Source organism: Crassostrea angulata, chromosome 7 (assembly GCF_025612915.1).
Source record: "Crassostrea angulata isolate pt1a10 chromosome 7, ASM2561291v2, whole genome shotgun sequence".
Classification (NCBI taxonomy): domain Eukaryota; kingdom Metazoa; phylum Mollusca; class Bivalvia; order Ostreida; family Ostreidae; genus Magallana; species Magallana angulata.
In genome coordinates this window covers 37399392-37424486 of record NC_069117.1, presented here as the reverse complement: position 1 = coordinate 37424486, position 25095 = coordinate 37399392, and the positions used below count along the sequence as shown (strand labels likewise).

The 25095-nt window shown below is 34.1% G+C and overlaps 2 protein-coding genes and 1 long non-coding RNA gene across 3 annotated transcripts; 1 reads left to right on the top strand and 2 right to left on the bottom strand.

The window, feature by feature from the left end:
* Window positions 1-3369: 3369 nt before the first annotated feature.
* On the bottom strand, window positions 3370-7409 carry LOC128192997 (endoplasmic reticulum chaperone BiP). The gene is made up of 7 exons (XM_052866150.1): window positions 7257-7409; window positions 6621-6762; window positions 5873-6352; window positions 5520-5750; window positions 5265-5424; window positions 4995-5144; window positions 3370-4827 (listed from the first exon to the last, which is right to left on the bottom strand). Exons 2-7 carry the CDS (start codon window positions 6758-6760, stop codon window positions 4003-4005), a joined length of 1986 nt encoding a protein of 661 aa, XP_052722110.1. The 5' UTR covers window positions 6761-6762; window positions 7257-7409; the 3' UTR covers window positions 3370-4002.
* Window positions 7410-7870: 461 nt separating this feature from the next.
* LOC128192998 (uncharacterized) lies at window positions 7871-12291 on the top strand. Its single transcript, XR_008244582.1, has 3 exons — window positions 7871-8004; window positions 8398-9452; window positions 11351-12291. It is a non-coding gene; the product is annotated as an uncharacterized LOC128192998 (long non-coding RNA).
* Window positions 12292-18839: 6548 nt separating this feature from the next.
* On the bottom strand, window positions 18840-21276 carry LOC128155708 (oligosaccharyltransferase complex subunit OSTC-like). Its single transcript, XM_052817555.1, has 4 exons — window positions 21102-21276; window positions 19980-20053; window positions 19618-19832; window positions 18840-18939 (listed from the first exon to the last, which is right to left on the bottom strand). Exons 1-4 carry the CDS (start codon window positions 21238-21240, stop codon window positions 18921-18923), a joined length of 447 nt encoding a protein of 148 aa, XP_052673515.1. The 5' UTR covers window positions 21241-21276; the 3' UTR covers window positions 18840-18920.
* Window positions 21277-25095: the final 3819 nt, after the last annotated feature.

Sequence of the window (25095 nt, the reverse complement as noted above, 5' to 3'; positions counted from 1 at the left end):
TTGCCGAAATGTGTCGTTCAGCATTTTGACGTCCATTGATATCGTTCGGGGTTTCTTTTCACCACTTATTGTCATCATACTTATTCAAATATTTTAAATGTTGTTAACTACTTATTCACAAAACGCATTTCTAATCGATTTTGTTAATTTCATTTACTTCCAAAGCCGCTTAGGATTTATTTCATGGTCTTTACAGAATTGTATCAGTCACTGCTGCGCCACCTTAAACGCTGACATCGTCATTTTATTGCTAGTTAACTTTTCGACTTGTCACAAAACGCGCTATAAAATAAAATAAAAAAAGTTTTGTAATAGCCAAAACATTTTCTGAGTAAATAATAGAATTATTATCAAATATCAATGTATCTTTTATTTGATTTTTTTTTCATTCAAAAAGTACTTTTCCTCGCAATTTTCTTTTCATTATGTTGATTTTAACTTTTTGTTTTTGACATTGAGCCGCATGTCGAATTTCTGATCTAACATTCTTTCATTTCACTTTAATCTCAAACAATATTTAAAACATTATTTGAATGCAAATTTCTTGAACCCTTTGTGGCACAAATTTCATCTTCCTTTGTCTTCGATTAACTGAATAACTCCACTTGTCTACGCTATTTTGGGACAACCCTCGTATACTAGTAACGGTATGTAGATAAAGACTGTGTTTAATACTGTTGGTGAAAGAGTTAAATGGAAAATTAATTTGAATGGTTATACGGAGAGCAATCTTTCAATAAGCTAATGAATCGCATAGGCTTACTGATTGATGGCCTACTCATTGAATTTTTCTTGTTCTAATGAATAATTTATGCTCCAATCCGATAAGACCCTTTACACTTTCGCGGAGGAAATATCACCAATCCCATTCATGCTTACGCACACATCTATCAATGAAAGAAAAAGTGAGCAAGCTCACATACCCCGCACTCCCCATCAATTGACAATGCTACGCATAATGCACTGAAGGGAACACATTAAAATTCCCAGAAAAATAACGGAATCAGAAATTCCTGGTAATATGCACATCTATACACAAATACCGATAACGTTTTTATAAATTCTGTGCAGCGGTTTAAGAGGAGATGCACTTACTAAAAAAATGGGCCGGGGCTGACAGCTAAAAAACATTATACCCCTCACAACTTTGTTGCATTGGGTATAACAATGGCATGTCATCGATCATAATGTGACAGTCATTTCGTACCTTCAAAAACTAACTCTAGTGTTGCTCTCTCAATGGTGAATTGAAAATAATTTTAGGTATTGATGAAAAAGAGAAAAGTTCCTCATGGCTCTCGTTCAGTAATCTGAGACTGGCCCTGGATTCCTCACAATGAGTAGGCATGCATAAAACCCAAAAAGAAGATGGGTGAATAAAGGGTGTAAAATGCCTATACACGGACAGATAAGATACTAGAAAGTTAAAATATCAATAAATCTGATATTTTTACAAAAAATTATTCAAAGCAATATATATTTATCATATCATCAATTTTTAACCTTTAAATATGTTCAATAATCGGAATATGTTGACTCAAACAGGCATAATTTTATATGTATCAAAACCTCCAAATAGTGTCGTTTTTTAGAACTTCTCAAGGCCTTTAATTTTCTTTTACAGAGTGATCTGTGCTCCATATTTTCCTCATAGTCTAAATATAAGGTTTATTAATGGAAAACAACCTGATTTCAATCAACAAAAACGTGGAGAGGTGACCCATTATACATTAAAAATATCATTTTGTATCCCAACATTTGAACGTTTTGAAAACGTAAATTCGTGGCAAGTGTCACACATAGTATTTAAATAAACACATTACTTCGTTGTGTTTGAAATCATGGCTCAGTGGTTAGGACACCAGACATAAGCTAACCTTATATAACCAGGGTTTTTATGTTGTGGGTTCGATAACACCAAAATTTCAGGCAATATGGTTTTCTTATAGTTTGTAACATTAAAAACTGAATATTCAAAAAATTTAAGCTTTTGCAAACTTGTATTATAATATATTTGAATAAATTTAATTGAAAAAAAAACTAAATTCAAAATTGAATTTCACGACTAAAACGAATGAGCATTTGCGCTATCTTATACCCCATCATCTTTTGCATGAGGGAGGTATGATGAACAAGATTGCCAGGAGGATACAAGGCTTGCATGCATTCTTGGTATCTTTACTATATAAAAAATTGGGCGCGCAAGATTGTAATTTTGCAGGAATCATCAACACGAATCAATTGGGATTTAATTAAACAATAAAATGCTTTCTTTTGTGATTCATTCGGGATAGCATTAGCGGGTTATGTATTTTTTTTCTGCAATGATCGATACATCTTTTTTTTTTTAACTATAATGTGATAAATTGATTATAAGCTGCAATAATGTAGCCCTCTCCGATTTTTATATCTGATGTTTACTGAAGAGCAGCTAATTGATTATGAAAAGTTAGTAAAATCTTATAAATTGATGTTAATGTACATAAGTACGTTAGCTAAAAGAAATAGCCAAATCGTCTCCTGTGAGACTTTGAGTCAGACATCATCGATGATTATTTCGTACAATCCGTAATTTTTCTTAGTTCGCTTTAGGCTTCGAACAATCGATAAACGGGGCGTGTTAATTTCAGTTTCTTGTAAGTTACAGCCGCTGTAGATTTCGATCGATCGATAAACGGGGCGTGTAGATTTCAGTCTGGCTGTTTCTATAGAGCTATGAATTCACTATAAGTTTCCATAAGAAATAGAGGGAATATACTTGGTAGACGTGAATATAAAGTAGTGTTTGAAACAACATTGTCATATCTTTGGGTTTTGTTTTTTTATCCTCCAAAAAATATTTTGAAAAAGTACATAATTAGCCATTTCTGAATCTTCTCTCCATCTTTCTTTAAAAAGCGACATTTTTAAATGTTGACATACGTCATTTTTACACGTTTCAAATTTGTGGAGAGAAGGCCCAGAAACATCAAATCATTTAAAAGCAGCTGTAAATAAGAAGGATTTTGCATAAATTCCGACTTTTTGCTATATTTAGACCCATATTATGATAAACTTGTGACTTTTTGCATTTCGAACATTTTCCACCCATTCCATATCGAACAGAGACCAAATAATGATTATTATTCGAAAAATGTGGAAAATTGATGAAATTTTAAATCATCTTGTGCGCCCAGATTCCTTTCGAATCTACACTTTCTTTAAGAAGTTTGAATTTACCAATGGCACTGGACACCCCTACCCCTTCCTAGGTGTTTGTATAATTACATGTAAAAAAGTAGTTATATACCCTAAGTTAGTTTTTCTTTTTCTTGTCAATGGAAGTATTACAACCAACAAAATATGAAAAATGACAAAATTAAAAGAAAATTAAATTTTAGAATTTTAATAACATCCATCATAAACATGTACATTTACATTCAAAACAACAATTTCACTTGTACATGGATTTCATCCATCAAACTTGTTCAGAGAAACTCTCATTTCAACCACTCAGCACTTACACTAGCACACTATCATCAATAAATAGAGCAGAAAGATCCATATTACTATGATGCAAGTTGCAAGGAATAAGGTTGCATCATCTCCCATGTTGCTAATTTTCCTTTCCATGCTCTCTCCACACCTCTGCCAGAAGAAACAGCTATACAATGGTACATCATGTCAAACTCAAGAAACTAAAATCTGCTGTGGAATACATGATGATTTGGTAAAAAAAATAATTATGCTACATGAGCTTTTATTCTACAATACAAGCACTCATCCAAAAGGAAATGACATGCCCCTTAATTTTATAAACAGAATTTCTACTTATACTTAAAAACTTTCTTGTGGCCCCAAAATTGTTATCAGTGTTTTATGCTGACTACATTTTAGAAAACGGAGAGAAGATATATAAATTGATAGCACTTAACTGAAAGACAAAACATTCATTAAATTTGTCAAAGGACCCCTGATTGATAATGAATGAAAAAAAACTAATGAATTAATGAGAAACTGTCTTTATAACTCGTCCTTCTCATCAGCACCCTCTTCTCCTGATGGGGGAGGGGCACCACCTGCTCCCTGATAAAGTTTGGTCATAATAGGCTGCACAATCTCTTCTAACTCTTTCTTTTGTGCTTTTAAGTCTTCTACTTCAGCATCAGCATTAGATTCCATCCACTTAATTTTCTCATCCACAGCTTCTTCAATTGTCTTTTTATCCTCATCACTCAATTTTCCTCCCAATTTTTCTTTGTCTCCTATCTGATTTTTAAGAGAATATGCATAGCTTTCGAGTTCATTTTTGGCTTCAACCTTCTCCTTCACTTTCTTGTCATCATCAGCAAACTTCTCAGCATCATTGATCATTCTTTCGATGTCTTCTGGTGAGAGTCTGTTGTTGTCGTTCTGGATAACAATGTGGTTCTTGGTTCCTGTTCCTTTGTCCTCAGCTGTAACCTTCAAGATACCGTTTACATCGATCTCAAATGTAACCTCAATCTGTGGGACTCCTCTAGGTGCTGGGGGAATTCCTGTCAGGTCAAACTTTCCGAGCAAGTGGTTATCCTTGGTCATTGGACGTTCTCCTTCAAAGACCTGGATGGTCACAGTTGGTTGGTTATCAGCAGCTGTGGAGAAGATCTGAGATTTCTTGGTGGGGATAACAGTGTTACGAGGGATGAGTTTGGTCATGACACCGCCAACAGTCTCGATACCCATGGTCAAGGGGTTAACATCCAACAGCAGAAGGTCACCAGTGTCTTCCTCTCCACTCAACACTCCAGCTTGTACAGCAGCTCCATAAGCAACAGCCTCATCAGGGTTGACTCCACGGTTTGGCTCCTGCACAAAAAATATCAAACATCAGTTATGTCATTCAACTGTATACTGAATATTTCTAATGATTCAGTTATTACACAAACATTATCAAATATTGTTAATGTCATCTAAGTGTGCACATGAATACTAATATCAAAAATATGTTAAATATGGACTGAATCTTTACTTACTTTTCCATTGAAGAAGTCTTTGACAAGCTGTTGGACCTTAGGGATTCTAGTGGAGCCTCCAACTAATACAATTTCATCAATTTCTTCTTTTTTCAAGTCAGCGTCTTCCAAGACCTGTTTCACTGGTTTCATTGTGGATCTGAATAAGTCCTGCAATACAAAATTTTGTTTAAATATAAGTCCCCTATAGCAGTATTTATCTTCAATATTCTGAATTTGAAGAAAAAATTTCTAATAAAATTTGCCATGAAAATGGCAAGAACAACTTACCATGTTGAGTTCCTCAAATCTGGCACGGGTTAATGTTTCTGAGAAATCTTCTCCATCAAACAGGGATTCAATTTCAATCTTGGCCTGATGCTGGGAGGAAAGAGCTCTCTTGGCTTTCTCCACTTCACGACGGAGTTTCTGAACAGCACGGTTGTCCTTCCTAGAATATTAAGATTAATATCCGTTAGATCAAGTAACATTCAAAAAACTAACATTGAATTCCTATGACTGTAAATCAATGTGCAATATATATACCTGATGTCTTTGCCCTTCTTCTTCTTGTACAGCTTGATGAAGTGCTCCATAACTCTCTGATCAAAGTCCTCTCCTCCCAAGTGAGTGTCACCATTTGTAGCAACAACCTCAAACACTCCATTATCAATGGTCAGCAGAGAGACATCGAAGGTACCGCCACCAAGATCAAAGACCAGGATGTTCTTCTCTCCTTCCTTCTTGTCCAAACCATAAGCAATAGCAGCTGCAGTTCTGAAGAAGACATAATCATGTACCAATGTAATTAAAAATTAAAACTTGCAATTTAAAGTTAAGTTCAATCATTTTATTCCAAATTTGCATCAATTTGCAACATACAAGACTTTTATACTTACGGCTCGTTGATAATTCTCATGACATTGAGACCAGCAATGGTTCCAGCATCCTTTGTGGCCTGACGCTGGGCATCATTGAAGTAGGCAGGGACAGTGATTACAGCATTGTTGATCTTTTTGCCCAAGAATCCTTCAGCAATTTCCCTCATCTTTCCAAGAACCATGGCAGAAACTTCTTCAGGAGCAAAGACTTTCTCCTCACCGTTAGCCTCGACACTGATGTGTGGTTTTCCATTCTTGTTGATGACTTTGAAAGGATAGTACTGAATGTCCTTCTGAACAGATTTGTCATCCCAGGTGCGACCAATCAAACGTTTGACATCAAAAATGGTGTTTTCAGGGTTGGAGGTCAGCTGATTTTTAGCAGCATCTCCAATCAATCGTTCATTGTCTGCTGTGAAGGCAACATAGGATGGGGTGATACGGTTTCCTTGGTCATTGGCAATGATTTCTACTCGTCCATTTTTGAATACACCAACACTGAAAATACACACATAAAATATTTAGGATAGAGAAAACAATCATTGGTCCTGGCATAATTATATGCAATAATTAACCTCTATAGTAAAAGAATCGCATCACACAGGATTGCTAAAGGTACGTGTTACACAACTGTACAAAGCCCCAAGCAATAGTTATGTAACCACTAACCACTTCCTCCTTCTAATCATCCCGCAATTCTTCTTCTGAATTAATTGATCTGCCTAAAAATTTTCCTACCAAGCTGTCACTTAATGCGGCTACTTACCATGAATATGTGGTTCCCAAATCAATTCCAATTACTGTCCCAATACTTTCTTTGTCTTTTTTCTTCTCACCCTCATCATCATCAGCTCTGGACCATGATACCAACAAAATGGCCAAACCAAGAAACAGTAACTTTCTCATTTCTGCAAGAGAGCAAACATAAACATGATTAAACAACTCCACATAGGAACCCAGAAATACGACTGAGCATATGGCTCTTCTGTTACCAGTTTTCAGTTGATTGATGATGTTGTAAGATTCTTTAAAGAATATTAGATATTAATTGATCAAATTTGAAGAAAAAAACTAATACTCCATCACATGAACTTTATTTATTGTAGTTTAGAAACATAAATGGCATATTCTACCTTTTAAAACAAGATACTGCGCATGCAGGTAAAAAAATAACAATAACCCGTTTTTTATAACAAGAGTAGTCGTCTGTTCCCATATAAATGAATATGTTTTATTAACAATTCAACCTCACAATTTCCTTCAAAATTTAATTATATTCAATAAATCTTATGTAGAGAAAACGCCGGTAGAATACCGGCATATTCAGTACAAGCTGTTAAGTACATGTATTTCTTCATTAGTATACGCTAGAAAATCTTGATATCATTGAATAAATACTTACTCTTTAACGCTGAAATATCCTCTGTTTAGTTTCTTCAAAATTTCAGACTTATTTCTTTTCCACCTGTCATATAAAATGCCTATTACTTATACGCGTGTACAGTCACTGGTACACGGCCAATCGTGTCCAAATTTGATTGGATATCGTAATATATTCTCTGCAATTTCATTGGACAATACTCTCATTCATATCTCAAGGACACGTAGCTCGACAAATTACGCGAAATTTCGAGAATGAACGAGAAATGTCTATGAAAATAGATTTCGTCAATATTGTGCGCTCCTATGTTCAATAAGATATCTGACGCGAAATTACATTCTTTTTATTTTTTTTCTAAAGACACTCTGAACATGTTGCACATAAGATGTTTCGATTTCATATATTTCCACACCAAACCACTTTTGTAAACTAGTTTTTAGCAAGCAAAAGCAGTAAACAAAATTATATTTGATATAAAATGCATTGATATCAGATAAGCTCTAATCAGTAAGTTAAAAGAAAAAGGAAAGAAATAACTAAGAACAACGTACTTTTATCCTTAGTACCAAGGCGCATGCCCAAACTAGCACGTGTTACTCCCTGCTTGGAATGAAAGGTGTTGGACAAGGTGGACATGGACATTGGAGAAGACGCAGAAAATACTATTCAGTAGGCACAGGCAGAAGTATAGGAAAGGCAAGTTAAATTGAATTAGAGAAAGATGAAACGAGATATATTGTATTGGAGACCATAATAATCAAGGTTTACTGTAAGTTAACGTTTTGTCTCTGACAATTTTCATAAGTTTTCAGCTTGACCAAGTTGATGTATAAAATTGAGCAAAAAAGTACGTGTTAGACCTAAATTGTGGATGAATGCAAGAACAATATTTTTTCATCAACACAATTTACATTAATTTTGTTGTACTTGATAAAATGGGGGTTGGGGGTAACCACGTGCTCACCGTTGAAGGCGGGAAGTGTTCAAGAGTTGCAATGTCGTGTTACAGATAGTGTTTTGGGATGAAAGCCTTATAATACTGAATTTTATGATGTGCATGTATTATTAGCTCTATCTGATGGACACTTGATTAATGTATTTTGGTCTAAAGATATTTTTACTATAGTGCTATATTGTAATGTCCAATAATCTTTTGTTGCAGGAAATAGCTATTGGACTGTGGGCAGTACATGTATTAAAAAGGTAATATGGAATTATTTGAAAATTTTGTTTCCCTTTATCATAGAGTTACATAAAAAAAAAACTTGTGAGAATTTATCAGCAGTGATGATGAAAATCATTTCTCCATTCGCGGTTTCCACCAGAGGTTTTCCGATGATGGATTAATCCTTCCTTGGATGTCTGAACTGCTTTGAAAATTCTCATATTTTTGATAACCAAAGCGCCTGTGTCACTCTGCTAAATTAATATGGAAATTTTTTAAGTTTGCTTTCTTGAAAAAAAAATTTTATTACCAGTATTTCTGTTGATTGCCCCATGTATGAATATAGGCCAAGAAATGACATTGTATGTTGGGCTTACCTGCGACAGTGGCTCATTTGAGCAATTCTTATCATATTTGTGTACAGTCTTGAAGCATTGTTCTAAAAATGTCCACTTTCCATCCTCTTTAGAACATTGTTAAGGGTATTAAGTTGATTAGATGGAAACCTATGCTTTCAGAAGGAGATGATCACAAGTTGGTGAACTCCTCCCAAGAAAACTTAAACTTCAACATGAAAGGTCTTGATAATAACTGATTATGAAACTAGTTTTACATGGAAAAAATCTGAAAGTACTAAGAAAATTCTTAAAAGTAAACTTTTTTTGGTCATATTTGTATAGTTTAGAATTTTGAAGACTTGTCCTATATTAGTGGAATTAAAATCAGCAAGTCAATCAGTGCCTGGGAAGGACAAACAACTGGTTGGGCCAATAATTGTAGATTGGGCATAATTAGGTGGACATAAAACAAATTGCAGCTTTCATATTAATTTGTGTACATGTTTTATTTTTTCTAAATTTATACTGAAATGATGAAATTCTTGTGGGAATCTCTCTGAATAGAATGAAGAGATTTAAAACAAGTATCTGATTTTCTTTCTAACAGCCCTGCCAAAATTTTGAAGAATTTATTCTATTTTAATGTGTTAATTTTCATTTGTTTTAGATTGAAAGTTGATTGGTAATGTAGTTCAGATAATGATGCAGCTATTGGTAAGTATTGGTAATTGGATTTATGAATCTTTGGCAATCAGAGAACGGGCAGTGGTGATGAAAATCTTTTCTCCATTCGCGGTTTCCACCAGAGGTACTCCGATGATGGACTAATCCTTCCTTGGATGTCTGAACTGCCTTTTAGACAATATGTTATCTTTTTGAATTTTGAATATGAAATTGTAAGCTTATTATGTTAATTTTATAGTAAAATCATTAACTTGTTACATTTTCATAAACATGAACTTGAATGTCATTAATAATCGACCTAACAGATTTACTATCGAGGAAAAAGATGATGATTTTTCAGTTAACCCTGTCTATAAAAGTTCAAAGTAACAGGTTACTTCAGCTTGTGTTTTTTCTTAGTTAAATAAACTGTTATAAAATTGTAATATTTAAAGTAGTTAATTTCCTGTTTGTCTTTTAAGCACTCTTTATTTTTTAAAAGCTTTTTTTTTTTAAGTTTAGCCTCCTATTGGGTACATTTTGTGTAAAGTGTGTGATGACTAGTTTATCTGAGCTCCTGAAGAATAAACTGCGGATATCTGATGCTTGCCACAAAATGTGTAAAGTTTACCAAGTTTAAATTCCCATGAGACTAACAATCAATAAGCTTAAAATGAATTTTGTTAGATCCATTCAGGGGAAGGGTGGGGGGCTTCAAAAGTAAGCATAACTTGCATTTTTATAAATTCAGAAGCACTGCTAATGATTTTTTGTATCATTTTCCTGCTAATGAAATTATATGAATTGATTCTTGGTGCTCTGGTTTCATACTGCTACATACAGACAGATATTTTTTTTAAGTGATTTCAAATTTTATAAAATAGTGACCATTTATATTGAATGCACGGAATATGATGAAAATTTTACGACCTCTCCGAAATAAAATGAGGAGGATTTTATTCTGAAACTGTGCTTTGAATATATAAAGGTATCATTCCATAAAATGATTGTAAAGTGTATCTATTGTCTTGTAGTATAAATCATATGACCTGATATGAGGTAACGATGTATTTATCGAACTTCATGTTTGCTTACAAGTAATTTAACAAGATAGCCCTGAACAAATTTTTATTATTAAGTCATGAATATTATCCCTCCAGAAGAACTATGCAACTTTAAAAGACATATACCAGTATTTTTACTATTGATAGATAACTTTGCAATAAATTATGTAAAACTCTATGGGTAGACTTTTGCATCACAGGATGATTCCAAAATTTTATGTGAGCACAAAGAATATAAATGTAACGTTCACATTTTATTTTTAAAAATTGAACATGGATGTTGATATTGTAGACTCAGTAGATGATGATGATGTTTTACTCTTGAACTTTCTCTCTGATGTCTGTGAGGAAGATTTTCTGCCTGATACTGAGGCAAATATCAAACATACTTGTGGTCTTTTTAAGAAATTGAGTTTGTGTTTTTCAAGGAATCATTCTTCTCTAGCTATTTATGGCCCACTTGTTCAAACACCTGAACCCACCTGAATATTCACATAACATCAGGATTGTACATTAATGGCCATGGTTTGAGATGATGTACTCCCACTATGCCTCAATATTTTAAGGCTTTAAAAAGGGGATTGCTTTATGTTAAACAGTAGTTGTGTACCCGATGTTGTCTGTTAAGTCAGTGACAAACATAGCTTATGATAAAAAGCAAATTATATGTTATTTAATTTTTTATCAGTATTGCATGTAATTTCGCAATGTTGGATGGCTTGCAGTGATGAAATGAAGATATAAATGTAGATAAGGGACATATGATTTTCTATGATATTATCTTCTATCTGATGCACTGCCATCCAATGTCTTAAATTTACATGTAGATATGAGCTTTAATTTCTATATACATGTATATCATTCGTATTTTATAATTTTTTTCAGGAAAATTGACCAAAAATTCCAGCATAAAAGCCAGAGGTTAAGAAATTTAGGAGTCTTTTAGTAATGAAATGCTGTAGACTTCAATTTTCTTTTATCTCTGATGAAAAAATCAACTACCCGGTACTGCCATTCTGAAAATAATTTACCTGGTGTGCTTGCAAAGAAAATGTTGTGTCTCTCTACACATATATCAACAATTTTGACTGAATTTCCTGTGAGCAGCTGCATATATGTAGCAGACAAGCTACTAGCATACGGGAAAATTGAGGTGAAAGTCCTGAAGAGCTACAGTTCTTCGCTTAAAGAAGAGTGTTGCAAATCTATAACTCTTCTATTTTTCGGAAAACTTATATGCTCTCATTCATTTGTTTTTGAGAAAAACTAAATGCATAAATATAATGTTCATGAATCCCTCTACCGAATTTGAAATTTATGTGTCGGGGTTCAGGCCGTTGGATGGGCAAATATGGCCATATACCAAGTGAAAATTTGTTCAATCTTAGAAAATCCCAATCCTCTACTTCCATAGCATAAAGGGAGATAAACTGAATGCATGGTTTTCATGAAGCATTCTACCTAAATTGTGAAAGTCATAACCCCTGTTTTCGGTGTTGATGCCCTTATGTAGGGCTAATATGGCCACATAGTTGAATAAGTTGATTAAGATGAAGATTAGATAATGCAGCTTCAATCACATTCACTTTGAAATAACAAAACACAATATTTTGGAGCGAAAACCCTTGGCTTCTATTTTATCAAAATATAGTGTTTTCCTTCAGCATCCGATGTTGTCTCACAGTCTGTCAGTCTATGATAACACAACAGATCAAATGCAAAGCACTCTGATACAAATATAGGTGATATATTTAATTAATGACTAAATCACTTGATATGATGAAATGTTCAAAAAGCATTTGTTTATTAAAGAATAAAATATTAACACTTAATTGGCACATTGTTTTAATCGATTGGTTGGATGTGATCTATAGTACAGTGTGTTTTATTTGGAACATCCCCTTTTCCATATTGATGTTAAAGAATAAAAGCGTGAGGAACTTTTGGGAGCGTCTCAGATCATGGATTATACTACAAGCTCCTCAACTGTCGATGCTTTATGAGGTGTGTGTGTATATACCGTATATCGGCCGCGAAAGTTAGTCAGTTGCTTTCCAATGGAGACATTCGGGTTGCTCGGACTTCTAAATGATGAATTACACAATGTAGTAAAGTGTTAGTAAAAATGAATAAGTGAAACTACAATTAAAATATGAAATATAATTTATTCTTGGATAGAATTTCCCATGTATCCGCAGTATCTTGCACAGACAGTGTTTTGCTGTCTTGCTTCAGATGCGCATCAAACAATGTCAAATAAGTGTGTCGTTCATACAGAGTGAATAATGTTTGCATCTTTTATCCGTTAATAATTACATCTACTAAGTATGATTCCCTCATTTTCTTACGAAATTAAGATGCACAGCCGAAAAGTTTTTTTTCATCATTAAGATGTTATCTATTTTTCATACGTTAAAAATGAAATGAAATAAAAAAGAAGTACCGGTATTTAGATGGTATCCTTGCATTTTACGGAGTTAACGGGTTATGTGAATTTTTCCTGCAATGATCGCTACCTTCATAACCCGCATGAATCATCAAAGAAAGCATTTTATTGTTTATATTATCATCTTTAACTAATTAATAAACTGATTATGAAAAGTTAGTAAAATCCACTAAATTACTGATGATGTACAAAAGTACGTTAGCTAAAAGAAACAGCCAAATCGTCTCCTGTGAGACTTGGAGTCTGGCATCGTCATGATTATTTCGTGCAGTCCGGGATTTTACCAAGGTCGCCAATCGATAAACAGGGGGGGGGGGGGGGGGGGGGGGGGGGGGGGGCTTGTATGCTTCTAAATCCAACTTTTCAATCTTTCAACATCAATTTAGGAACAATAGTCTTTCCTGTGAGAAAAAGTGGGGGGCTGAACCCTCTTTCATTCTATGTTTCTAATGGTTAGGTATAACTTTGCTAAAAAAGTGGGGGGGCTAAGCCCCCCCCTAGCCCCCCCCCCCCCCCCCGGGGTTCCGACGCCTATGACATAAACCACTATATGAATTAATATCATTTAATTTGAATTATTTAATTTCATGATTTGAACGAAAGTCTTGTAAAATACACTTTACACTGTATCGCATTAAACGAATTAACAAATTTCTGGTATCTTATCTACGAAACTACGATTCTTTATGTGGTATAATAAACATGGTCTCACTGCATGGTCATATGGGTGGTGCTTCGTCTTGGCGAGTTTTTTAGTCAAGAAAACTTATACCCAATACGTTTTATTAGCATTCTTTGAACTCTCAATACAACTTTATCGTTTAATAGAATTTTGACTGAAAGAACTTCAAAGTCACTGCATACTCTTTTTATCAAAGGCACCATGTGGGTGAAATATGAGCCAGATTGGAGCAAAGAGAGAGCAGATATGCTCCTGTCAAGGATTTTTTATTTAATTATGCTATGACCTTCACATTTAACCTTGAAAATTGGTTTAAGGTCGCTACACACCCTTTACTCAAAAGTTCTGTTTATGTGAAGTATGAGCCAAATAGGGCTTAGTGGAAAGTATATATGCACTGAAAAAAAGGATTTATGCCTGGTCCAACATGACCTTGACCCACAAACTTCATTCAAGGTCACTGCACACACTGTGTAGTATGAGCCAGATTGGACCATGGCGAGAGAAGATTAGCCCCTGACGAGGATTTTATATACTATTCTGCTAGGACCTTAATCTTGGACCTAAAACATGGTTCAAGGTCACTGCACACCATTTACCCAAAGCCACTCTGGGGGTGAAGTATGAGCCAGATTTGGCCAATATGATAATAGGCAGGAATCTGGGCACACAAAGAGAGTGAAAATTTCATCAATTAATTTTGAATATTTTTCGATTTATAACCGTTATTTGGTTTCTATTGGACGTGGAATGAGTGGAAAAATTTTTGAAATGCAAAAAGTTTTTATCATAATATGGGTCTTAATACAGCAACACGATGCAATTCATGCAAAATCCTAGTACTTATTTACAACTGTTTTTAAATGATTTTGTTGTGTCTGGGTCTTCTCTCCACAAATTTGAAACGTGTAAAGATAACATATTTCAACATTAAAATGTCGCTTTTTAAAAAAAGATGGAGAGATGACTAATTATGTAATTTTTCAAATTATTTTTTAAAGGATAAAAAACAAAGTCCATTGATATGTCGACAATGTTGTTTCAAACAGTACTTTATAGAGCATATTGTCAAGTCTCGCATGGCTCAGTGGTTTCGTCCTGGTTTAGTGAATACAAACGTGCAGTGTTTTGGGGTCAAATCAAACTGGTGGTCTTTTTAAAAAAATTTAAACTTATTTTTGTTTTAAATGTTTATTATTATAACATAATGTTGAATTATAATATACCGGTATATTTTAATTTGTCGTTATTGATTTCTAGATCTGCTGTATAAACACTATTTTTTTTCTTATTACTAGTTTTTTAGGATATACTCAATATAACCTCATTAAAATATGTTTGCATTAACATTTTTAGCTCACCTGAGCCAAAGGCTCAAGTGAGCTTTTCTGATCACAATTTGTCCGTTGTCTGTCGTTGTCGTCGTTGTCGTTGTTAACTTTTCACATTTTCATCTTCTTCTCAAGAACCACTGGACAGATTTCAACCAAATTTGGCACAAAGCACCACTAGGTCAAGGGGATTCAAGTTTGTTCAAATGAAGTGCCACGCCCTTTTTAAAGGGGAGATAATTGAGAATTATTAAAAATTTGTTGGTATTTTTCAAAAATCTTCTTCTCAAAAACTATTCAGCCGGAAAAGCTTAAACTTGTGTGGAGGCATCCTCAGGTAGTGTAGATTCACGTTTGTTCAAATCATGGTCCCCGGGGGTAGGGAGGGGCCACAAGAGGGAGATCAAGTTTTACATAGGAATATATAGAGAAAATCTTTAAAAATCTTCTTCTCAAAAACTATTAGGCCAGAAAAGCTCAAATTTAAATGGAAGCATCCTCAGGAAGTGTAGATTCACGTTTGTTCAAATCATGGTCCCCGGGGGTAGGGTGGGGCCACAATTGGGGGATCAAGTTTTACATAGGAATATATAGAGAAAATCTTTAAGAATCTTCTTCTCAAAAACTATTAGGCCAGAAAAGCTCAAATTAAATTGGAAGCATGCTCAGGAAATGCAGATTTAAGTTTGTTCAATCATGGTCCCCGGGGGTAGGATGGGGCCACAATTGGGGGATCAAGTTTTACATAGGAATATAAAGAGAAAATCTTTAAGAATCTTCTTCTCAAAAACTATTAGGCCAGAAAAGCTCAAATTAAATTGGAAGCATGCTCAGGAAATGCAGATTTAAGTTTGTTCAAATCATGGTCCCCGGGGGTAGGATGGGGCCACAATTGGGGGATCAAGTTTTACATAGGAATATATAGAGAAAATCTTTTAAGAATCTTCTTCTCAAAAACTATTAGGCCAGAAAAGCTCAAATTAAATTGGAAGCATGCTCAGGAAATGCAGATTTAAGTTTGTTCAATCATGGTCCCCGGGGGTAGGATGGGGCCACAATTGGGGGATCAAGTTTTACATAGGAATATAAAGAGAAAATCTTTAAGAATCTTCTTCTCAAAAACTATTAGGCCAGAAAAGCTCAAATTAAATTGGAAGCATGCTCAGGAAATGCAGATTTAAGTTTGTTCAATCAAGGTCCCCGGGGGTAGGATGGGGCCACAATAGGGGGATCAAGTTTTAAATAGGAATATATAGAGAAAATCTTTAAAAATCCTCTTCTCAAAAACAATTTGGCCAGAAAAGCTCAAATTAAAATGGAAGCATCCTCAGGTAGTGTAGATTTAAGTCTGTTCAAATCATGATCCCCGGGGGTAGGGTAGGGCCACAATTGGGGGATCAGGTTTTACATAGGAATATAAATAGAGAAAATCTTTAAAAATCTTCTTCTCAAAAACTACTAGGCCAGGAAAGCTCAAATTAAAATGGAAGCATCCTCAGGTAGTGTAGATTCACGTTTCTTCAAATCATAGTCCCCGGGGGTAGGGTGGGGCCACAATTGGGGGATCAATTTTTACATAAGAGTATATAGAGAAAATCTTTTAAAAAATTTCTTTTAATAACTTTTTGGCCAAGAAATCTAAAATTTGCGTGTAACCATCCTCAGATGATGTAGATTCACGTTTCTTCAAATCATGGTCCCTGGGGGTAGGGAGGGGCCACAAGAGGGAGATCAAGTTTTACATAGGAATATATAGAGAAAAACTTTAAAAATCTTCTTCTCAAAAACTATTAGGCCAGAAAAGCTCAAATTTAAATGGAAGCATGCTCAGGAAATGCAGATTTAAGTTTGTTCAAATCATGGTCCCCGGGGATAGGATGGGGCCACAATTGGGGGATCAAGTTTTACATAGGAATATATAGAGAAAATCTTTAAGAATCTTCTTCTCAAAAACTATTAGGCCAGAAAAGCTCAAATTAAATTGGAAGCATGCTCAGGAAATGCAGATTTAAGTTTGTTCAAATCATGGTCCCCGGGGGTAGGATGGGGCCACAATTGGGGGATCAAGTTTTACATAGGAATATAAATAGAGAAAATCTTTAAAAATCTTCTTCTCAAAAACTACTAGGCCAGGAAAGCTCAACTTTGAGTGGAAGCATTCGCAGGTAGTGTAGATTCAAGTTTGTTTAAATCAAGGTCCCCGGGGGTAGGGTGGGGCCACAATAGGGGGATCAAGTTTTAAATAGGAATATATAGAGAAAATCTTTAAAAATCCTCTTCTCAAAAACAATTTGGCCAGAAAAGCTCAAATTAAAATGGAAGCATCCTCAGGTAGTGTAGATTTAAGTCTGTTCAAATCATGATCCCCGGGGGTAGGGTAGGGCCACAATTGGGGGATCAGGTTTTACATAGGAATATAAATAGAGAAAATCTTTAAAAATCTTCTTCTCAAAAACTTACATAGGAATATAAATAGAGAAAATCTTTAAAAATCTTCTTCTCAAAAACTACTAGGCCAGGAAAGCTCAAATTAAAATGGAAGCATCCTCAGGTAGTGTAGATTCACGTTTCTTCAAATCATAGTCCCCGGGGGTAGGGTGGGGCCACAATTGGGGGATCAATTTTTACATAAGAGTATATAGAGAAAATCTTTTAAAAAATTTCTTTTAATAACTTTTTGGCCAAGAAATCTAAAATTTGCGTGTAACCATCCTCAGATGATGTAGATTCACGTTTCTTCAAATCATGGTCCCTGGGGGTAGGGCGGGGCCACAATGGGGGATACATTTTTATATATAGAGAAAATCTTTAAAAGTCTTCTTCTCAAAAGTATTAGGCCAGGAAAGCCCAAATTTGATTGGAGGCATCCCCAGATCATATAGATTCAAGTTTGTTTAAATAATAGTCCAGGGGTAGGGTGAGGCCACAATGGGGATGAAATTTTACTTAGGAATATATAGAGAAAATCTTTCAAAATCTTCTTTTTAAAGATTATTTGGCCAGAAAAGCTTAAACTTTTGTAGAGGCATCCTCCGGTAGTGTAAATTCAAGTTTGCAAAATCACTAGTGGTAGGGCGGGACCATGATGGCGGTTTGAATTTTTACATAGGAATATATAGAGAAAATCTTTAAAAATATTCTGGGAAAGTTTTTGGTCCAAAACTCAGTACTTAGTTTGAAAGCACAGGTTATGAGATTAAAGGTAGATTTAAGTTTGATGAAACCATGATTCCCTAGAGAATAGTGGGGCCACGGAATGGGGGGGGGGGGGGGTATATAGGAATAGAGAAAAATCTTAGAGGTACAACAACAAAATGGGCTTGGTATTTACGAAAAAATAAGAGGTGGATAAAAATTGGCAGATTTTCAATTTTTTTTTTAGCAAGATCTACTGTACTCAGTTGTCAAGATATTTTGATACTGTAATGCTAATTTGATCAGATTGTTGCTCAGGTGAGCGATGTGGCCCCTGGGCCTCTTGTTAATATACATGTAACTAGTTATTGGTTTACCTGTCATTGCCATTTTTTGAGAGCTTGTGAGTTTTTTAATAACCGGAATAGCCATGTACTTCGACTCTCAACATAATATATTTTTGTTGAAACCTGTACATAGCCTTTCGAGGTTATAGACATTTAAATCCCAATTAATTCGTGTTGAGGATTCCTGCAAACTTACAATCTTGTGCGCTCACTTTCTTTATGAAGATGAACTCGAGGTGTTCAAGATCTGTTAATGGCACATGACGATATTTTATGGCATGGGATCGTAATTAACTTTGGCACAGGGAATGTAAACCGTCATAATTTCATAAGTGTCTTTTTGATTTCAATGCTGTCATAGAGGGAATGTTTAGCAGAGATGCTCTCATTTTTCCTTCAGTGACCTTGTCTTAGATAAATCACAAGTAATCAATTCTTACCAAATAATTTCAATTTATTTCTAAAAAATTACAATGAAATGAATTGTTTATACATAAGTAGAAAATGTCTCTCTCTATGCCATCAGATAACCCCTGAAATAGAAAAATGTAAAACATTGAGAGTCAAACAATTTATGGCTGACATATACAGATTTAATGTCTAAAATTTAAAGATATGTATTCACCATTAATGGCACCCCTTTTTAAGGGGGATGTGTGGCCATCTTGTACATTTGAGGATAAGAATGTAAACATTTCTTGAACTTGCTTTGAACAGGACATAGCCCTTTTAATCACTCAAAACAGCTGTCGAACTACACAGCTAAATAATTATTTCGAAGATTTAAAAATCTGAAAAAATATGAAGGGGTTTCATTGATGTTCTCTCTACAACCATTTGTTGAGAAAAAGTTGTCCTGTTCTTGTATGCATACTTTTCAAACAAAATGGCATGTAGGACTTTATATTTATTGCCTTTATATCTTTTGGCAATATTTATTGGCCAGTTTATGGCAGAAACAAGCCAATTCAAGAAATGTTTACGTTCTTATCCTCAAATATACAGGATGGCGGCACATCCCCCTTAATATACAAATGAGGCACCTTCCCAAAATAGCTACAGTACTTTAACTTTCTGTATCAGTATGTTATACATCTTTTATAAAACACACATTGATATTACCAACTAAGAAATACTTAAATGTGTATCAATGCAATTACAAGCACTAAAACGTTTTTGCCCAGAGCAAAACAAAAGTTAGTACAACTTACGGTAATTTCATCCTCATGAACACTCTGCACATAAAGAAAGAGATAAGAATGGATATAAATCCCACTGAGATGAGAAGAATTCGGTTTAGGCGAGGCATGGAATGGTTTGTTCTGTCCAGTATAACAAATCCAAGTCCACCAATTGTAAAAAGAAAACTGGAAGCCAATCCTTCCATAATGTATTGACCATTAACTCTGTATGGCATAAAGGCAACCTGGAAAACAAATCAACATTTTTCAGTGTATCATGGTATGATACCATGGTAACAACTACTAATTTAAGCATATTTTATACTTTTGAATAGTTTAACAGAAATGTTTGCTCAGCATTAAAAAAGAATGAGTTGATGTATTTTTCTTACTGGCTTTGAATTTCCCCTTTCATCTGTTGTAGATCCAATACTTGGAGGTTCCACAATCACATCATAAATGATTCCTGTAGGAAGAAAATTCCTTTTAAAAATCAATTCAATTAATTAAGTATAAAATCACAATATTTTCAAAGCCGTGTTGTCAAAGTTTTATCTTTATTATTTCAATCATTATATGCATCCCTTTTTTAAATTCTAAAATAATTGAAAAACTTGTTTTCGATGTTAAAAAGTTAAATCAATAAACTGATTAGAAGAAATTTATACCAACAGAAACGGATAACTAGAAAATACACCAAGTCTTTGGAATTTTATTACCAACATGTTTCACTTGAAGATGCTAATTTTTGTAAAAATGACATTTTAACATTGTATAAGACTATAAGTACCATCTACCAGTTTTATCTTAATCATACTTTAGGTATATACCTCTGATGCCTCTAGTGCTATGACAATTAAAAAGAATGTGTTATGAGTGTTGATATATTGTTAATTTAGTTAATACACTACTTCTATAACTTCTGCCTACCTACTATGTATTATGCCAATACAGACAAGAATAATTATTTTTGCAGGTTTAAAATAATAAACCTTAACTGATGCTAAGGAATACTTAAATCTTGTTTTGAAATGACCCTTTTTTACAGATTTATAAGAAAAAAAACACAACGAGATATTGTTTGAAAAACAACACATATGATAATATATATAGATCTTTACTCTTAAATAAATTGGCTTGAGAATGACAATTCACAAATGTCAATCAGCATAATAATAATAGTGTAGTGTTTTAAATGTATAATGTATGGTCTATGCCTAAGATGTAATTGAGGTTGATAATAGAGAGGTTTAGTTTTAATGTAGCTAATTGCAAATGTTTGGCACAACCCCTCGTTTTTTTTAATAAAAATTTAAGGGCCGTTGCACCAATTGAGCATTGAAAATTTAATTCTCAGATCCATTCAACACTGATTATGGTACTGAGTAGGTAGTCACGTAGTATAATACACGCCCTTTAAGCCAGGCTTTGGAAAATAGTTATACCTGGCAGGTGCATGTCTACCGGCGCCGCGCGGCGGCATACACTTATGCTGACGAGTTAAAAAACCTTACCTCCAGTAACCAAGAAATACGAAAACAGGACCATGGAAAACATGACCATTGCAGACGGTTGTTTCACCCATCCTGGTCGCTTTAATTTAAGGTTTGGAACTTCCAAAACCGTAAATGGAATACTGAATATAGCTTCCATGTTGTGATGTGGCAAAACCGGAAATATTGAAATGAAAGTTGGACGTTTACGATAAGTCGTACGTAAAACGCCATACCTCCCTCTTTTTTCCTTTTTCAGGTCCAGCGATTGATTATGATTTTAAAATAAAAACAAAAATTCTAATATTTTTGTTCTTTCTAAAATAAAAACCAACCAAAAAAAAAAATACCAAAGCAAAAAAAAAAAAAATTAATGTGCTTGGAAGAATGCCGGAGAAGAAAATGTTCCCAGAAGAAGGGGGTGTTACTTATTCATTTATTTTAATCTCAACATCATTGTACAATGGTACAAGTACTAACTAATAAACATCGCATGCGCGTGATAAATATAAACTTTGACTCGTCATAAATACAAGTATGAAGTATGGAGGTTCTAAACCGGGGAGCATTTCGGCATACTTTCCAAAGAAAACAGTGCTGTCGTCGTGGCACTGAACTGAAAACGAAAAAATATATGATCGTTTTGTACCAGACATTATTGATTCAAAACTAATACATGTAGCATTTTTATTTTGATATTTTTTTTTCTAATAAAAATTGAACGCGTTTTTGTTGCAATGAATTACAGCTATAAGAGAGTGATGGAGTACATTTCCAATTTCATGTCGATTGCAACAAGCACAGAATCTAATATTTACCCAATATATCTTCTACTTCAATTGGTAGTTGATAATAAGTTCGAAATCTACAAAAGTAATTGCATTTCTTTTTTGTTAATTATGTCTTAAATGATTCTCAAAATCTGATTTTTCCTCGCTAATTTATAATTTATTCTTATAATTTAAAGCTTGAATTTATCAATTAAAGTAAGTTTTAATTTCCGCTATTTTGTATGTATCGACTCGTTGATCAATCCAAATATTAGACTGTCCACAATTATTCTTTCAAACCAATTTATTAAGCCCCCCCCCCCCCCCATTTCTTTATTCCTACAAATTATGCCTAAATAATAGATTTTTGTATACTTTCCTACGAATATTCTCGTCCAATATAAAAACCATGCGTGGTTTTATTTGAATTTCTATGGATATTTACCAAATTCACCATACATCATTTAATCTGGAACTGATTGTTTTAAATGGAGTAAAAGTTGACAAAATTTGAATTAAATCCTTTCTATAATTGCAATGTTTGAAAAATTCCCATCCACACAACACAATTCACATCTACACAATAGTATGGGCTAGAAATTTTTGTCAAAAAAATCTATTTGACATGCTTTGCATTGTAAGGTTATGGAATCTCCTTTTTAACACTTTATATAATGCTTTTTCGGCTAATTTCTGTATTGCATTCTTAGAAGATCCTCTTCTGCTAAATACGATTCCCATATACTAGTAGTTAAAATCGGTATCAACTTCAATTAGTTTTCCATTATTTTTATCTATATGTTTTCTTTCCGCCTACCTCTGCTAGATATTAATATGTTAGATTTATCGATATTCATTATCAGGTTTCATTTCATGCAATAAGTATGAAAACAATCTAATTGTCCATGCAAATTTTCAGGAGTTTCTGCGAACAGCACAACGTCGTATTCATAAAAATAGTAAACAATTAAAAAAGAAATATTCAACTTATTTCAAACAAGTCATATAAAATTTGGTAAACTCTGAACATAAGATGCATTTGCAAAAATTCATGCAAATCATTAAGGTACATGAAGAATAAGAAAGCTGGCGTATTTTTGTCTGGTCTTACTTCGTTTTCACATTTGAAAGAAATAAAAGTTTCATTATTATATACAATTAGCGAATTAATAAGTAAAGGATTTAGGCAAAGTAATTAAAATAGATATATCACACCCCTAGGAGAAACAAATCCCTTTCTATAGTTGGTAAAAAAAATAAAACTAAGGTATATATTTTCAACTGGAAACCAAACTAAAAACCGCTGTGGAGGATACCAGCATCGATGATATAAAAAAAATGAAACTGAATTATATTCACGTATTTAATCGGTTTTTCAGTTTAATGTACAAACCCCCAAAAATTTACAAATACATTGAACACACATTATGTTTTTATTAATGCATTTCACAATGTGTATACTCGCGGTAGTACGATGCAACGCCACCCCCGCGGACGATCACGACCCTCGCGTTTTGACAGGCAAACCTGAGGTAAAGCACATCATAATTTTTTAGTGTTTTTGTTAGACGTTACCAGATTAAATGCTCCGCAATTTTATTATTGTATGTGCATGCCTTATAGATGCATTTGATTTCTTTGATTGAACGGAACTGTAATATCGCATTGAATAACATGTGTATTGTTTTCTTGTTTATCGATTGTGTATAGATACACCGTGTGTTATGCAACTGTTGTTCGGGTCAAAACAATTATCTTAATATTCATTACATCGAGATAGAAAGAACACACTAGATCACACCCTTTTTGACAGGGTTATTGCCCTTATACAGATAAGTATACAGTAATTGATATGCAATCAATCAATACAGCTTTACCCGTGTTCCCAACAAATAACTCGGCACGACCTTAGCTGGACCAGTTACAATCCATGAACTCAAAAGGTAGTGCAGGGAATTTCGGATGCTCTTTCTGCAATATAATTCTTCGTTAAAATTAAGTAAGCAAGACTGATAACATTCTATGACAAGTTGTGACAAATAATGAATGAATGGATGATTTAATTAATTAATTAATGCAAACAATCACTGCAACAATATCTAATATTTTGTTTTCAGAGTCCAGATATAACTAGTGAAATGGAGAAATTTTTAGTTCTTCTTGTGCTTTTATTCGTTGGAATAAGCCACCACGGCGTCAGTGGAAACCGAGGTAAGAGAGAGAGAGAGAGAGAGAGAGAGAGAGAGAGAGAGAGAGAGAGAGAGAGAGATTAAGTCGTTCATTACTTACGTTCCAAAGTATATTTTATATGATTTGTAAGAGTACGGATTTTATATATAAGGCGTTTCTATGATAACCGTGTAATTAATATGAAACGTGTATTTAGTTTACAATGTAGAAAGCAGTTTTGATCTCTTACATGCAAAAGGATAAAGAGGAGAAACTTAAATTAATGTAGAAATGATGTCATTTTGTTAATTAAACAAATAAATATAATATATTGTTTGATACATATTTCTTCAGCTTAAATTTACAACGATACTTACTTTCAAAGCATTAGGTTTCTTCGTTACACGTACAGGGTTGTAGATAAATAACAGGTATACAGGGGAAATAACAAATACTATTTTAAGGGCATCTGTTATGTTTTCATCCAAAAACCTGATATCGTTGACAAATGAAAATGCAATAATATGTTTATGAATATGATAAAAGATTATAGCGGAAAACTAGTCAAAGGATTATCATTCTTTCCAGGAATTTTTATCAAACCATAAAAGGAATGAAAATTATTTTCTTTTTATCGGTCATCTATTACAATTAAAAGAAAAGTTAAAAATATGAATAAAATTGACAGAATACCCATATAGAAATATTTTAGTGAATTAAACAAAGCTACAAAAGCGTATAATATATTATTCGTTTCCTAGGAGGAGCTCTCTTTGCCTTTCGAGACTTTAGTTCAGCTAGAGACCATAGTTTATGGGTTCTTCCCTCGGCGCCACAGAGCGGGGCAATAGTCGCCGGCGACTTACTTCTGGTGCCCCTGATTCCGATAGATCGCCGGAACTCTCCGTCCAACTCCCGCCCCCGCCGGACCGCGAGCCCGACCTTCCCAAGTGCTTTCCACCTCCTTCAGGATTTTATACGGTCAACGACAGGACAGTTTGAACATTAAAACTTTTGATTTAATTGTAAAATTTACCCATAAAACTATTTGTACGAATTATACTTTCGGGCATGCA

Coding starts and splice junctions, on each gene's coding strand:
- LOC128192997 (XM_052866150.1), bottom strand. CDS start 6,760: ATGAGAAAGTTACTGTTTCTTGGTTTGGCCATTTTGTTGGTATCATGG. Junction 6,353..6,620: donor TTGGGAACCACATATTCATG/GTAAGTAGCCGC, acceptor GTGTATTTTCAG/TGTTGGTGTATTCAAAAATG. Junction 5,425..5,519: donor AAGAAGGGCAAAGACATCAG/GTATATATATTG, acceptor TTAATATTCTAG/GAAGGACAACCGTGCTGTTC.
- LOC128155708 (XM_052817555.1), bottom strand. CDS start 21,240: ATGGAAGCTATATTCAGTATTCCATTTACGGTTTTGGAAGTTCCAAAC. Junction 20,054..21,101: donor GTATTTCTTGGTTACTGGAG/GTAAGGTTTTTT, acceptor TTCTTCCTACAG/GAATCATTTATGATGTGATT. Junction 19,833..19,979: donor AAAGGGGAAATTCAAAGCCA/GTAAGAAAAATA, acceptor TTTGTTTTCCAG/GTTGCCTTTATGCCATACAG.